This window comes from Amblyraja radiata, chromosome 23 (genome assembly GCF_010909765.2).
Source record: "Amblyraja radiata isolate CabotCenter1 chromosome 23, sAmbRad1.1.pri, whole genome shotgun sequence".
NCBI classification, from domain to species: Eukaryota; Metazoa; Chordata; class Chondrichthyes; order Rajiformes; family Rajidae; genus Amblyraja; species Amblyraja radiata.
Genome location: NC_045978.1, coordinates 29312343 through 29329877, shown reverse-complemented (window position 1 = coordinate 29329877; position 17535 = coordinate 29312343). Strand labels below are relative to the sequence as shown.

Genomic DNA, 17535 nt, shown 5'->3' with positions numbered 1-17535 from the left:
AGGCTCCCATCGCCGCCACCGCTGAGGCTCCTTCGGCCCAGACAGGCCTCACTGCCCAGCTTCATCGCAACCCCCTGGGATGCCTGTGGGGTGTGTTAGCCTACCAGGCCGTGTTCCGGTCTTCTTTCTGGTCGGCTGCCGCACAGTAGTACGGCGGGTGGATCGGGCCCACGTGGCTTCCCGGTACATTCCCACCGCTTGCGCAGCTCCCTGAGATACTCCAGCCGCGATAATACCATTATTTTTATACCAAATTAATTGATTCTTCCCAAGCACTCTATAGCGCATTCCAGGTAAGGAATACCCCCGAGCACAACAGCAGCAAGAATAGGCCACTCAACCCTGCTTCACTACTCAATATGCAATAGAATCATTACGGAGGATCAGCCCTAGGCGTCACCACCTCTTCTGTGACAATTCTCATTTGTTCTCAATTTCACGATCTTTCAAAAATGTATCTGCTTCCTCTTTAAATACCCCTGATGATAACCTCCATTATCTTGCAGGATAGAGAATTCCTGAGATTCTCCAGAGCCTGCGAGTAATAGTTCAAACATACCTCAGTTTTAAATGACCACTGCAATCTTTAAACCATAACCGTTTATTCAAGATACTCTCACTATGGGAACATATCAATATTAGTTCTGTTATACCCCAAAAAGATATTTGCATGTTTCAATAATAACATGCCTCTCATTCTTCTAAACTCCAAAGAATATTTATCTAATTTCTTGGCTTTGCATGATTTAATCACAGGAATTAGCCTAATAAATCAATTTTGAATCACTTCCAATTACAGTAAATCCTTTATTTAAAAAGGTAGCAAAACTGTGCACAGAACTCAAAGTGTAGCCTCACTGGCAACCAATAATTTTGTAATTATACAGCCATATTTCCAAACTCCATTAACAATAAAGACCAAAATAATACCATGAAGTTACAACAAATTTATTGATCCTTACCATTAAAATTATTTTGTCATTCTCAGGAAGTAAGAAAATGAGATACTCCCATATTTCTAAGTCAAAGTAAAGTTTAATTTAAGCAGGGATTACACAACTTTATTTGTGGAAGCAAATACAAAATTTAAATCTGCACAGACATAGAGGTTGCATCAACATTATCAAGGAATCAAGCACATATATGTGTAGTGACAAACTCTGAGCTCAAACAAAATTACCAGCAACACAACTTGAATCTGCTAAATGTACATTGTTATCCACAATCTAAGAACTGTAACTTGTCTATTTGTCTGCTTAAATTCCAGTTATCAGACAAGGTCGAGTAAATCGTGGATTCTTCCAAGATTCTGACTACTTTTTTTATAAAATGCTTTAAACATAACACAACGGCCTACAAATTCTTCAACAGTTGGACAGGGAGTGCAGGATGCACACCTTTTTGGGGAAAAAAAGGATCACCACTGAAAAACTTTGAGAGACACAAGATAATCTGTGAGAAATGGTTTGCATGATGGGGGCTATCTGGGAGGGGGTGCAAGGGGAATTGACACAGGCCAAGGGGGTCACTGCGAGTTTTTATAATTTTGAATAGATATAGATATACCTGATCTGGGTTATTAGCATCGAACTCTCAGACAACCTCACGTAAATCATTTTTAAGTGACATCCTCAAGCATATTGTGATAGTCTGCATGAGTGGTACACTGCCTACATATTAAGCTTTCACCATGGTATTTTTTTGCCCACTCACCATATCCTTGTTGTTGGCCGGGATAACTCTGTTGGGTAGGATATTGCTGCTGGGAGTAAGTCTGCTGCTGGGTTGGTGCCTGCTGGTAAGCCGATTGCTGTTGGGCATATTGTGAGTTTCCTGGATAAATGATGGAACAGGCTGTTAAGTCTTGTTATCCTTGCTATCAAAGCAGAAAAACAAAACAATTCAAATTCTGCAACATAACTACAATCCATTCCCAACCAAACTCTCATATAACTGAGGTTTATAGTAACTAATGGTTACTGTAGTTTCTGATTGTCAGTGATCTTGTCTTAATTAGTGCATTATTGGGTAAGAATGGTGTCTGAAGTAAAAACAGAAAGTGGTGAAAGCATTCAGCAGTCATATGCATTTGTGGGAAGAAAAACAGAATCAATGTTTCACATTAAGATCTTTTCATTAGACCCATAGGTGCTCAAGATATGGTCTCCTCTACACCTCAAACTAAATACAGATTGGGTAACCATTTTTCAGAACACCTCTATTCAGTCCACAAAGGCAACCCTGATGTTCCAGTCATCTGCCACTTTAATTATCCGACTCACTCCATTCCTTGTCTTCTACATTGGTCTAACAAGGGCCAACATAAGCTCGAGGAAAAGCACCTCATCTTCTTGTCCAGGCACATCATGGCATTCAGGATTTAATAATAAGTTAACCACCCTTTATCTTTCCCTTTGCCTCGAAGTACCTTTTATTTCTTAAATAATTGTTACTATAACTTTGGTCGACAGTCTAACACATACATTCCCGCTGTGCTCTCCAGCTCTCCCCATTATGGCAACATAAAATATGCCCATTTACTCATTTTTATAGTTCTTATGAAGTCTTCTTGACATGAAACGTTGACTGTTTTTATCCCCCTGATGGTGCTTGACCTGCTGAGTAGTTCCAACATTTGTTTCTATTTTGAATCTGCAGCACAGAGTTTTGTTTTGCTCCAAGCACTGTATCAGATCAGTTTGCCGCTATCAATATTCATTTATGTGAATGGTATTATAAATACCGCTGCTTCCTATGCAAATACTCAACAGTACATATCAAATGCACCTCTCAGTTTTTTTTTAATGCCCAAAAACAACACACCAGGACTGGAAATTTGGGTCTGGATTATAGCCTATGGGAATTTGGGAAGGTGGGTTCCCAAATAAACTACACAGCTCTAATTTTTATTTCTGTTCCCTGCATGGAAGGTTATCAAAAGAAGCCTGCAGCATTTGGCCATAAGTGAGGAAAGCAGTTGTAAGAGAGCAGAGTAGGAGAGAAGATCTCACTTGCAGGAAGATATACCGGGGCAGTGGCTATTGCAGTGGAACAAGTACTCCATGTGAGATAGAGGGCATGAAGGAAATGCTCTTGATGTCCTAACACAGAGAGCACTCCTTTACACAGAGAGTGGTGAATCTCTGGAATTCTCTGCCACATGAATGTAGTTGAGGCCAGTTCATTTGCTATATTTAAGAGGGAGTTAGATGTGGCCCTTGTGGCTAAAGGGATCGGGGGTATGGAGAGAAAGCAGGTACAGGATACTGAGTTGGATGATCAGCCATGATCATATTGAATGGCGGTGCAGGCTCAAAGGGCCGAATGGCCTACTCCTGCACCTGTTTCTATGTTTCTAACATTCATTCAACACTGTAAACATGCTTATCTGATGAATCCAGTTCCTCTCCCCTCCTTTCACATGCTGGGATTCAAAAAGTCTGGGCAAGAGTTGTTAAACATGGAGTATCGTAAAATTGAAGGCCGGGTCTGAATAATATTTTTATTGCTGCACCACTTCTATTACAACTGTCTCAAACATGGCAGACTCCACTCCTTTCTGAAGATTTCTTGAATTTCAAAATCTGACACAATTACATCCAGCACTTCAACTCCCCCTCCCATTCCCAATCCGACCTCTCTGTCCTGGGTCTCCTCCATTGCCAGAGTGAGCAACAGCGGAAATTGGAGGAACAGCACCTCATATTCCGTCTGGGGTCCTTGCGCCCTTATGGCATCAACATTGAATTCCCCCAATTTGGCTAGCCTGTGCTGTCCCCTCCCCTTCCTTCACCCTCTAGCTGTCTCCTCCCACCCTCCCATCCGCCCGCCCTCGGGCTCCTCCTCCTCCCTTTTTCCTTCTTTCTTTCCCCACCCCCCATCAGTCTGAAGAAGGGTTTCGGCCCGAAACGTCGCCTATTTCCTTCGCTCCATAGATGCTGCTGCACCCGCTGAGTTCCTCCAGCAATTTTGTGTACCTTCAGCTCTTTAGTTTAGTTTAGTTTAGAGATACAGCATGGAAACAGGCCCTTCGGCCCACCGGGTTCGCACTGACCAGCGATCCCCGCACATTAACACAATCCTACACCCACTAGGGACAATTTTCTTTTTTTTTTACATTTACCAAGCCAATTAACCTATCAACCTGTTTTTGGAGTGTGGGAGGAAACCGAAGATCTCAGAGAAAACCCACGCAGGTCACGGGGAGAATGTACAAACTCCGTACAGACAACACCCGTAGTCGGGATCGAACCCGGGTCTCTGGCGCTGCTTTGCTGTAAGGCAGCAACTCTACCAGAACTCTATCGTGACCGCCCAAATGTTTCTATCCTTTCGCATGGATTCACAAACAAACCTTTAGAAAATGGAACAGTACAGCATCAGGCCCTTTGGCCCACAATGTCTGTGCCTAACAGGATCCTTGTTTAACTAGTCTCCTCTGCCTGCATGTGATCCATAACAATCCATTTTCATGTGCTGATCTGAAAGCTTCAGAAATGCTGATTTAGAGTTCATTCTACTGAAATTCCTTTCAGTTTAATAACCAACTGATAAAAATGTGGTCTGGGTTGACATTAATCTAATTCAATACAATTCCAAAAAAGTGTAAGGGCAATGTTCAGATCTTCGCTCCAAGTGACTAAACCAATTCCCCACATTTTACCACTTCTTTAACCACAAAACCATAACTTCATACACAGTTCACTGAAACAGGGTAGATTGCTTTTGTCTATATTATATTATATTATAATCAGCTGGATGAAAATAACAGCCTCAGATCATCACATCCAAGTATCAAGCAGTTATGCAAAATGGAAAAGTCAATTAAAATTGCTTTCACCTTTTATCAAGCCAGGGAGTTGCGCAACGGTCTCTGTGGAAAGCAGAAAAGGGTGGTGAAGGGAAGATGATTCGATGGTGGGATTGCATTGAAGCTCATGGAATGTCAGACAACGATGTGTTGGATGCAGCGGAAGGTGGGGTGAAAGCTAAGAACCCCTGTGTTTTGGGGGTCAAGATCAGAACTGTGGGGAATGGATGAGAGGTGAAGGCTCCAGTCACCACTGCAGGGGAAAATCATGTCTCCTGAAGAAAGAGGACATCTCTAAGTCTCATCTTGGGAGCAGATGCACACCAGATCCCACCATGTTTCTTGCAAGGACACCATCCTATTCTGACAATTTCTCTGTCACCTCTGCATCTGCTCTTAAGATGTTGTATACCATGGGCTTGTATGTATATTACTTCTTTTTTTTTAATGTAGAGCAGTAACTCATTAAGGTTTCTTCAATGGCCCCTTCTAAACCAACAAAATGTACCAACTCAAAGTTTAAGTGCAACAGGCACATGGGATCACTACCATCTGAAAGCTCTCTACTATGTCATGCATGGGTGCAATAAATATACCTTTGGTATCAATGTCTTAATTTCACAAATTAATAAATGAAAAGATGCAGTGTTAGATCAAATGTATCAAAAATATTTCAGAACTAGTCCTCACAAAAAAACTATACATCTCTCTGTTAGCCTTTTAATGTACACTTGATACTATGTCTATTATTACACTTGCAACTTTATATTTCTGCAATAGAAACAGTGGATGACTCTTTAGGTACATTTAGTTATTTATATTACCTCCTTCGTAGTAATGCTGTGAGGATTCCTCAAATGACCTCTCATATCCTTGTTCTGCATATGATTGTTGGTATGCATATTCACTGTGACCTACAGGGCACGTTGCAGGGAAAAATTTTACTTTTACATTGTTGAACAATGAAGTCTTTTAAAAGAAGTCATTATATGAAACAAACCTAAATCATTTCAAGGGAAAATACAACTACTCTACTAACATTCACATTGAATTAGTCTTAAGTTTTTATGCTCATATTGTACTTGCATGTTATCAATTATCTTGAATTAAAAAATTGCAAAGATAGAGTGGTCTCACCAATCATGTAAAATGCTGACCATACATCCCACAATCAATTAAGTCAGAAGTTACTCATGGCTATTCTCCTCTCTAAATAGAAATAAATAATCTTTAATTTAGGAATAATTAAGACTACTATATGATTTAATCTGCTTTTAGATAATATATTGTGCTGATGATACAAAACTTGGAAATACAGTAAACAATGAGAAGGGAAGCGACTTCAGAAATTGATGTAAATTGGGTAAACATATGGTTGAAAATTACAATGTTTGTAATGTCAATAGGAATAATGAGAAGAGACACGATAAACTAAATTATATACTTTTAAAAGAATTTGTAAAAGAGCGACCCAAAATACCTACATGTCCTTGAAGGTGGTAGAAGCCTTTCAAAATGTATATGGGATTCTTTAGGGTACACAAATAAGTTAACCTAGACCTATGGTACTAATTAGGTCCAACGGAAGACCTGCAGTTGAAAAACTATTCTTAAATTGCAGTTTTATCATACAGGAAAAAAAATAAAATTCTGGAAGACAGCATCTTAAACAGAAGTAGACGTGAGATGAGTGGGCCAAATTTGAAGGAAAAAAGTGTCAGAAACAGGCTGCCATCTGCAAATATGTAATGTAGCAACCTGTAAAGAACAGAAACATTAAGGGCAACTCCTGCTTGAAAATGTACAGAAAAAAAAATGTTCTGTACAGATGATTAAAAAAAGTTTGCTGTTCTGTTCATAATTTTTCTTTGATATTTATAGACCAAGTTATACTTCCTTATTTACATAAATTGACACGACACAATACCTAAATCAATGTAAAAAATTAATCAAAAACCAAACATCTCATCCTTTTAGTACTGTGCAGCTTCCATATATTTAAGAAGAGGAATTGATTTATTGGTAGATAAATATCTTTATCCAGTTAGATAAATTTTTTAGATACAAATATGAATGGCAGTCCAAGGGAAAAAAGATGTACCATCAGGATAATATTGTTGATTAATGGTATCTGTGGGTCCTTGGGCATGTCCATATTGCTCACCATAGTAATCTTCCTGTCCAATGTATTGTTGCGAAGACCCTACAAAAAGAAAGACAGTAACCGGGTTGATTTTGTTGTTGTATTTTTTGTTTCAAAGTCACTTTTGCACATAGAAAATGTATTCAGACATGTTTTCACCAAAATATTATATTTGTATATACACAAGAAAGTTATGAAATGTTCTCTGCTATGGAAAATAAAACAAATATAGTATTGTTATTTGACAAAATATTTGGTTATTACAATGAAAGTCACAAATAGCTGGTATCATAGTGTTAGCAATATCTACCAAAACCAGCAGTGACTTTTGACTGGATTATCCATGGCGCAGCTTGATTTCATGTCACATATCAGTCCCAGTTATGGTAACCAGAGGCACAGTTTTAACAATTGGGTAAAATACAAAAGAAAGTCATGTTTGCACAAATTTAAAATATACCTTGCCATATTACTACATCTAAGCATATTGCACTTGTTGTTTGTAAATATATTCAAGTCCTTAACTTTGTAACCATGCAATACTGTGTCTTAACATTACAAGCATTTACGCCAACTACCAGTGGTATCTTTGACTACATTTACAGTACAATCAGAAAGTATTCAGACCACTTCACTTTTTCCACATTTTGTTACGTTACAGCCTTATTCTGAAATGGATTAAATTCATTTTTTATATCATCAGTCTACACACAATACCCCATAATAAAAATTTTTTTGCAAAGTAATTAAAAATAAATAACTGAAATATCACATTTACCTAAGTATTCAGACCCTTTACTCAGTACTTTGTTGAGGCACCTTTGGCAGCAATTACAGCCTCAAGTCTTCTTGGGTATGACGCTACAAACTTGGCACACCTGTATTTGGGGAATTTTTCCCATTCTTCTCTGCAGATCCTCTCAAGCTCTGTCAGGTTGAGTGGGGAGCGTCGATGCACAGCTATTTTCAGTCCCTCCAGAGAGGTTCCATCGGGTTCAAGTCCGGGCTCTGGCTGGGCCACTCAAGGTCATTCACAGACTTGTCACGAAGCCACTCCTGCATTGTCTTGGCTGTGTGCTTAGGGTTGTTGTCCTGTTGGGAGGTGAACCCCCACCCCAGTCTGAGGTCCAGAACGCTCTGGAGCAGGTTTTCATCAAGGACCTCTCTGTACTTTGCTCCGTTCATCTTTCCCTCGATCCTGACTAGTCTCCCAGATCCTGCCCCTGAAAAATCATCCCAACAGCATGATGCTGCCGCCACCACCATGCTTCACCGTAGATATGGTATTGAGCGGTGCCTGGTTTCCCCCAGATGCGACGCTTGGCATTCAGGCCAAATAGTTCAATCTTGGTTTCATCAGACTAGAGAATCTTGTTTCTCATGGTCTGAGAGTCCTTTAGGTGCCTTTTGGCAAACATTTGGAAAGCGGGTTGTCATGTGCCTTTTACTGAGGAGTGGCTTCCGTCTGGCCACTCTACCATCAAGGCCTGATTGGTGGAGTGCTGCAGATATAGTTGTCCTTCTGGAAGGTTCTTCCATCTCCACAGAGGAACTCTGGAGATCTGTCAGAGTGAGCATCGGGTTCTTGGTCACCTCCCTGACCAAGGCTCTTCTCCCTCGATTGCTCAGTTTGGCCGGGCGGCCATCTCTGTGAAGATTCCTGATGGTTCCAAAGTTCTTCCATTTAAGAATGATGGAGGCCACTATGCTCTTCGGGACCTGCAATGCTGCAGAAATTGTTTTATACCCTTCCCCAGATCTGTGTCTCGACACAATCCTGTCTCGGAGGTCTACGGACAATTTTGCTCAATTTTGAGTGTCATAGCAAAGGGTCTGAATACTTATGTAAATGTTATATTTCTGTTATTTCTTTTTAATTACTTTGCAAAAATTTCTAAACACCTGTTTTCGCTACTTCATTCTGGGGTATTGTGATGATAAAAAAATTGAATTTAATCCTTTTTAAAATAACAAAATGTGGAAAAAGTGAAGGGGTCTGAATACACTATCTAAAATTGCAAATAATCACGATTTTGGTCTCAATAAATTGTGTAGTGGAACATTTTATTTACTTTGTTTGCCTTAATAATTTTACAGTTCTGGATTGGTTGGAGGAATGAAATGTATCTGTTCTTCAGCTAAGAGTATAAATAGAAAACTATTGACCCTCTCATGAAAGTATTCAGGAGACTGTGCTGTTCTCCTTAAGGCCTGGTCAAGGTTTATGCTTCAACTAACATCAATGAAATATTAACGTATTCCCATTTATTTGATCTTGGTGCGCACTACTGCAGTTTCGCACATAGAGACATGCAGCATGGAAACAGGCTGTTCAGCCCAACTTGTCCGTGTTGACCAAGATGCCCCATTTACACTATTCACCAAATAATTTGTTCTCTTAAAGTGCTTTATAACGTTCTAAAAATGTAAGGAAAACTACAACGGCACATGAACATGCCTTTTGATCCATGCCAATCCAAACTGATCCTATCTGCCTGCTTAAGATCCACATCTCTGCGTGCCCAGTCTGTTTGTGTGGCTGTCTAAAGGTTTCTCAAGTATTACTATGGTACCTGCTGCTAACACATCCTCTGGCAACATGTTTCAGGTACCTACATTATCTTAAACATATACCTTCTGATATTTAACATTTCCATCCCGGAAAAAAGGTTCTGACTGTCTACACTAACGATGCTTCTCATAATTTTCTATACTTTTTCATCCTCCTATGCTTCAGGAAAGAAAAAAAAATGTTTGTCCCTAATCTCTCCTTGTAGATAATACACTCCAGTCCAGGAAACATTCTGCTGAACCCCTTCTGCACTCCCTCCAAAGCCTTCACATCCTTGCTCTAATAAGATGACTGGAAATGGACATGATATTACAAATTGCCCAAACCAATGTTTTCTGCACCTGCATCATGAAAATTCGGGTGCATTTTGTCTTTTTCTCCCTGAGACTTAAAACGTTCAATTTTGCTTTTTGCGTGAAAAAACAAATTCACCATCTGAACTCAGCAATTATAAATTAAGAATAGACTCAGTTGTTTTTGTTTTAGAAGTTGTTGCATTTTAGGTTCAACTGCGAGAACCTTTAACAGATGCGAGAGAGAAAACAAAGAGTGTTCCAAATTACTGAATTGCCTGGGAAAGTGTTTAAAGTATTCTCAAAGGTAGGCTTTAATCTAATGAGATTATGCAAGGACAGGTGACAGCGTTTTTGTTATCTTTTCCTATCTTTATTTCTAATGTTTTAAAAAGCATGTACCAATTAATCTAAAAATAAATCATCGGAAGACATAAGCAAATGCAGATGCTGAAATCTGGGCAAAAAATAAAGCGCTGAAAGAAATTAGCACTTTTTTTTTGCTCAATAAACTCCCCGAGTTATTTTGGCAGCACTATGCACATCAGTCATACTGCTTCCTCTCTGCTCCCGAGATCTGGGTTCAATCTGTCCTAGGTTGCTGTCTGCATGGAATTTGCATGTACTCCCTGTGGTTGCGTGGGTTTTCCATAGGTACTCCAGTGGCCTCCCAAATCTCAAAATAGTTAATCAACCATTATATATTATCCCTCAGTGCAATTTCTAAGTGATAAAAGAACCAAATGAAATAGATGGATATGTGAGAAAGAACAACTTGCAGGGCTACAGGGAAATACGGGAGAAAGAGATTGATTGTATTGCTCGGTTGGGAACTCACATGGAATGGCCTCTTTCTATGTCATCTCTCTATCGCTATACTTATAATATACTCTATACGGATCTTTTGCGATTCACATCTCCTCGAAAAGACGACGCGCTAACGGTGAAAATTTTACATATTCCGATAGAGATTTACGCTGTGAAGTCAAAATTCACCTTATCTGAAAATTTCATGCATTATTTCTCAAGTTATTTATGAAAATGTTCAAAAATTTCAAATAACCAAGCTGATGACATCACAATGGGTCTGCTCGCGCGGCTGTTTTCCACGTGCAGCCTGCTGCGCATTGTTTTCCACGCGCTGCTAGATTACGTCACCCTCCCGACTCACAGTCATTTGGTCGCCGTGGGTCCCGCAGCCCGCTCGGCTCCTCCTCTCCCCCCCCCCTCCCTCCTCCACTCCCTCTCCCCTCTCTTCCCCCTACCCTTCCTCTCTACCCCTCACCCCCTCTACCCCCCTCCTCTCTCTCCCCCTCACCCTCCTCTCTCCCCTTCCTCTCTCTCCCCCCCTCCCCTGCTCTCTCTCCCCCTCCCCATCTCTCTTTTCCCCCTCCCCCATCTCTCTCCCCCTCCCCTTCCCCTCCCCCTCTCTCCCCTATCCTCCCCCTCCCTTTACCCCCCTCCCCTTCTTCCTTGCATCCCCTCTCCCCCTCCATTTCCTCCCTCCCCCATCCCTTTCTCCCCCTCCTTTCTACCCCATCCTCTCTCCTCTCCCCCCCCCCTCCTCTCCCCCCTCTCCCTTCCCCCTATCCTCCCCCTCTCCCTATCCTCCCCCTCCCTTTCCTCCCTCCCCCTATCCTCCCTCTCCCTTTCCCCCCTCGCCTTCTTCCTCTCCCCCCTTTCTCTCCTCTCTCCCCCCCTCTTCCTCTCCCCCCCTCTCTCCACCCTCTCTCCCCCCCCCTTCCCCCTCCCCTCCCCTCCCCCTCTTCAGGAGTCAGGTGTGGATTTGTCAATGACCACTATCCGCAGAAAACTTCACGAACAGAAATACAGAGGCTACATTGCAAGATTGCACTGGTTAGCTGCAAAAATAAGATGGCCTGGTTACAGTTTGCCAAGAAGTACTTAAAAGAGCAACCACAGTTCTGGAAAAAGGTCTTGTGGACAGATGAGACAAAGATTAACATATCAGAGTGATGGCAAGAGCAAAGTATGGAGGAGAGAAGGAACTGGCCAAGATCCAAAACATTCCTCCTCATTTAGGAAACAGTGGTGTGGGTGTTATGGCCTGGGCTAGTATGGCTGCTAAAGGTATTGGCTCACTTATCTTCATAGTGAGCTGATGGTAATAGCAGTCACTATTATGCAACATAATACTATGCAACAAAATACTAAACATGGCTACTTTCATGTACATGACATTGCTGTGTCCCAATCATTATGGTGCCCTGAAATAGGGGGGTAACACTATGTATAAACGCTGCTGTAATTTCTACACGGTGAAACCAAATGTATAAAAATTGCTTTATTAAAAGCTGACAATGTGCACTTTAACCACATGTGATTTTTTTCTATTATAAATCTCAAATTGTGGAGTACAGAGGCAAATAAATAAATTATGGGTTTTTGTCCCAAACATTATGGAGGGCACTGTATACACAACAGAAAAATCTTGTCCTGTGAGCATGCAAGAACTATTATTTTTCAGACCAGCTAGGTTGAGAATCTCATTGCAGATCCCAGCCAAGAATCTTATGGCAGGAAAGAAGTGCCAGAAACATAGGAGACAAATTTCCCAATGAGCACTATTTATTTATTTTAAAAAAATTATTGATTGCTTTGTTCAGCTATTTGGAAAGTTTTCAAATTTTTCATTGCACAACACCATTTTCATCAGAGCTACAGGTGGAGTTCTACCCCATTCTATACAGGCAATCAGGTTTAGTTATAGCATTAATTTCACATCTTTAAGGCAAGAGTCAACAATAACCTAAGGCAATATCTAATGTTACATGAAATCAGTGCACTGGAAATCAATACATAAATAAAACCGATGACCATTGCACAAATAAATTGTATGCTTGTTTACTCTTGAAATAGAATTGTACCCAATCAAATGTCGTCCACTAAAAATGAAATTTAAATATTGCAAAATACAGCATTTTACAGCAAATACAGTATAATTTAACTACAACAATTAAAAACACTTCTCACAGTTGATTTACCATACTTTAACTATTCATCCACAGTTATTCCCATAAAGCTTGTTCAGAAAACTAAGAGAATCAAACAGTTGCAACAACAGTTGGACTTAAATCAATTTACACCAGTCCTTTCAGTATGGTACTGGGTTCAAAAAGAGACAAACAAGATAAAGAAATAAATAATGAGCTAGAACTTGCTGCCAATACAAGCTGCCTGCCCTCACTGCTGACATAAGTATACGTTTACCATTTGTGGAACACATGTTAGGAAACTGCATCTAAAATGGCGAAGTCATACATCGCAGCAGGACCTCATGGCAAGATATATTTTTGTAAAACACACAAACTGCTGGAGTAACTCAGTGAGTTGGGTAGCATCTCTAGAGAATTTGGATGTCACGTTTTGGGTCAGACCATTTGTGGTGGGTTGGGGAGAGGGGTAGGACAATGGCCAGAGATAAAAAGACAAAAAGTGTGAGATGAGACAAGGATAGAAGAAGTGTTTTGGGAAATTGGAGGAAGGAATAAAGGTGGAATGGGAAAATTTATTTTTGTTCTCGGCCTCCTCCATTACCAAAGTGAGGCCACATGCAAACTGGAAGGATAGCATCCACTTGGATAGCTCACAACCTAATAGTACGAATATTGAGAATTTTAGGAAATTAGTTCACACCCATTTCTACCCTTCCCCCTCCTGCTGTCCCCTTCCACCAATATTCCCATATTTCATCCTCTGGCATCGCAATTCGCGTCTCTTCTGTCATTTCACACTTTTGTCTTTTCACCTTGGCCTTTGTCCACCCATCTGCCAATGAAAGACCCCCTCACCTGCATCCATCTATCTTTTGCCACACTTGGTCCCTTCCCCCACCCACCACAATCTGCCTAAAGAAGAGTCCTGATCCAAAGCATCACTTATCCACGTTCTCCAGAAATGCTGCCTAATCCGTTGGGTTCCTGAAGTACCATGTGTCTTTTTTGGTAAACCAGCATCTGCAGTTCCTTGTATCTGTCAATATAATGCTGTTGTCATACTAGTAGCCCAGTCCATGATGCAGCTTAACACTCCTTTGACAGCTCACAATCAAATTCCCTGTTTAGCCAATAATCAAACCTATCCCTGATGCTGAAAAGCTCTTAATAAAACAAAAAAACTGAAAATCTTTGAAACATTGAATTCACTCTAAAATTGTAAATGACCATATCCTTATCCCTCACTATTGTCTATTTTCATTCAAATTAATGAACTCCTGTTTCTGCACTGGTACAGGTTAAACGGGCAGATTGCCCAGCAGGTCATGGTCCACATTATTGATCTTCCATTTCTCAACATTATTGTACACATTGTATAGGGGCAGCATAGTGGTGCAGCGGTAGAGCTGCAGCCGCACAGCACCAGAGATCCTGACCGTGAGTGCTGCCTGTGGAGTTTGCACGTTCTCTTTGGACCACGTGGGTTTTCTCTCGGTGTTCCGGTTTCATCCCACATTCCAAAGACATACAGGTTTGTAGGTTAATTGGCTTCTATATGTTGCCCATAGTGTATAGAATGTAAAAATGGGATAACATAGAACCAGTGTATGAGTGATCAATGGTCGTCATGGACTAGGTGGGCCAAAGGGCCCGTTTCTATGTTTATCTCTAAACTCGAAAAGTTTTATTTTTGACACGTCAAAGCTGGCTGTCCTTGATATTTCTAGACCAGTCTTGCTGCAATCATTCAGTACAATTTTGAGGTTTTTGGCCATGGCTTTATGAGAGTCACCACTATTTAGACACTTGGACTAGTTTGAAGGATGCAGCTAGGAAATCACCAGCATTATTTGACTAGCAGGTTTGGAACCCGCATGTTTGCATGGGTGTCCAACATCTTCCTTACATCGCCCAGCAAGTTCCAGCCCTTTATAGTTGCCAATGTACTTATGGATATTCCACATACGATCAGCCGCTATACAACTTTGAAGACTGTGCCAACTGATTAAAGTAACAGATAATATTTAAAACTGTATTAGAACTCATAAGAACAATTGCCTTTTGGATGCAAGGACCTACTTCTTTCTCGAGTGTATCGTTGTTATTATTTCACAATGTTGAATGAATCCACCATTCATTGAGTAAGAGAAGAAAATAATATTACAATGTAGGGAACTGCTAAAATGTATCAGATGTTTCTTGTCAAATGATAACCATGCACATCATACCTTGTTGTGTTGATCTATAAGGCCCTATTGGCCTTTGGCCCATTATGTTGCTGCCTTGGTTACTCTGTCCCATCATTCCCATAGTCGACTGTCCCTGGTAATGTTGTCCACCTCCTTGTGGTGTATTGTAATGTGGCGTTGCAGCTTGCTGGTGTATCATTGGAACTGAAAAATAATCTTAAATGAGTAGCTCTGTTAAAAAATCTCTTACACAACACATTTCATAAGGTCAGAGCACCCTTTAGTACTTTAGAACCATTGAGGTATTTTACAATAAAAGCAGCAAATTGAGCTCTCCTCATTTTGATGGACATAGCACAAAAAATCCATGGTGACTGAATTGCATTATTTAATTCAAAGTTGGCTCGACTTAAAGTCATTTCATTTATTTAATTCGTAATAAATAATGAAAAGGAATATAACCAATGCGTTCCAATAAGGTGAGAATATGCATCAGATGTTTTACAATGTATATTTCAGCAAGGCATTTGATTAGGTTACGCATGGTAAGCATGGTAGGGAGTGTGGTAGAGCAGAGAGATCTGGGTTGCAGCTTCATAGTTCCCCAAAAGTGGCATCAAAGGTAGATAGGATGATTAAGAACGTTTTCGGTCTTCATCGGTCTGGATATTGAGTATAAAAGTTGGGAGGTTATGTTACAGTTATACAAGACATTGGTGAGGCCGCATTTGGAGCATTGTGTTCAGTTTTGGTCACCCTGCTATAGGAAGGATGTTGGTACGCTGGAAAGAGTGCAGGGAAGATTTACAAGGATGTTGCCAGGACTTGAGGACCTGAGATATGGGGAGAGGTTGAGCAGGCTAAGACTTTATTCCTTACAGCGCAAGAGGCTGAGGGGTAATTGTATAGAGATGTATAAAATCATGAAGTCAATAAATAGAGTGAATGCAGTCTATTACCCAAAGTAGAGAAATCAAAAACCAGAACACATAGGTTTAACGTGAGAGGGGAAATATTTAATAGGAGAGGGTGGTAGGTATATGGAACGAGCTGCCAGAGGTGTTAGTTGAGGCAGGAACTATAACAAGAATTAAAAACACATTTGGACAGATACATGGATAGGAAAGGTTTAGAGCAGTGGTTCCCAACGTGGGGCGTACGCCCCACAGGGGGGCAATTTGATTTTTAAGGGGGGCAATTTGATTTTTCTTTTTTTTTTTACAATTTTTTAGTAATTTCTTGCTCAGAACTTGAACTGTCTTTTGTTTATTTCATTTTTCTTTTTCATGGATGCCATGTTCTTTAGAAGCTTGTTTAAACCAAGGTATTGGCGTTTTAAGCTTCTTCAGCTGAAACGGAGTTCACTTTTTAAATGATAAGAATTATATATCACCACATGGGGGGGGGGGGGGGGCAACAGGATTTTAGAGGTGATTAGGCGGGGCATGGCCAAAAAAAGGTTGGGAACCACTGGTTTAGAGGGATATGAGCCAACGCAGGTAGGTGGGACTAGTGCAGATGAGGAATCTTGGTCAGCAAAGGCAAGATGGGCCAAAAGGCCTATTTCCATGCTGTATGACCCTATACTTTAATAGCAGCTGGTTCAGAAAACCCCCAACTGATAAACAATTGCTACTACCAATGATAAATTTCAACCTACTATTCAAGGCCAGGAATTGGCAGACTACATAGAGACACTTATACATGATTTTTCCCATCTCAACTGTTGAAATATAAGCATGTGCATATACACATGTGTTGCAGTCAACAATTTTTTTTAATCTCTCCCCAAATTTCCATCCTCTCTTGATGACTAGTGCATGAATGAACCTTAATTTCATGCTCACTGAAGCTTCACTCAAGTTGCTGTACTTGCACTTTCCTAGGTAAGCATCATCATAAAACATGAAGGTGGACAAAAATGCCGGAGAAACTCAGCGGGCGAGGCAGCATCTATTGAGGAAGGAAATAGGCAACGTTTCGGGTCGAGACCCTTCTTCAGACATCATAAAACATGATGTCAAAACTCAACCCTCTCCCAAACAAATATAAATGTGCAACATTAATTGGCTAACAAGTACTGTGGTAACATTGTGTAGGAAAGAACTGCAGGTGCTGGTTTAAATCGAAGATAGACACAAAATGCTGGAGTAACTCAGCGGGACAGGCAGCATCTCTGGAGAGAAGGAATGGGTTCCTTCCCTCCAGAGATGCTGCCTGTCTCGCTGAGTTACTCCAGCATTTTTTGTCTAATATGATAACACTCTTGACTACTGCTTGAAATTCTATATCACTGTCCTCATGCCCCAATAGCTCTAACTCACTGACACCATATTTGCAGTGCATTGAGAAAAGCTAATTCAGTACAAGATCGGGGACATTTTGATTCGGTTAACTTAGTATCACATTGTATACATTCAGCCAGACAAATTTGCAATTCTTTTGTTTGTACATCAGAAAATGTAAATGCAATGGCATTGCAACATACTTTTCACGGAATTATATAAAGAACAATTACGCTTTGAGTATTTACATATTGTATCAAAATTGGTATCCCTTTGGGCTCAACCA

The 17535-nt window shown here is 40.5% G+C and overlaps 1 protein-coding gene across 6 annotated transcripts in view; it reads right to left on the bottom strand.

Annotated features, from left to right (window-relative positions):
- Positions 1-17535, bottom strand: part of ss18l1 (SS18L1 subunit of BAF chromatin remodeling complex) — an 87361-nt gene that overhangs the window by 42222 nt on the left and 27604 nt on the right. For 3 of the 6 annotated variants that reach the window (XM_033041925.1, XM_033041930.1, XM_033041929.1), the window contains 5 exons: positions 15004-15168; positions 6912-7013; positions 5635-5724; positions 4841-4873; positions 1714-1833 (listed from right to left, as the gene is read on the bottom strand). In XM_033041925.1, the coding sequence (XP_032897816.1) occupies positions 1714-1833; positions 4841-4873; positions 5635-5724; positions 6912-7013; positions 15004-15168 (510 nt within the window). The remainder of the gene's footprint in view (positions 1-1713; positions 1834-4840; positions 4874-5634; positions 5725-6911; positions 7014-15003; positions 15169-17535) is intronic. The other 3 variants (XM_033041927.1, XM_033041926.1, XM_033041928.1) reach the window with 3 other exon arrangements.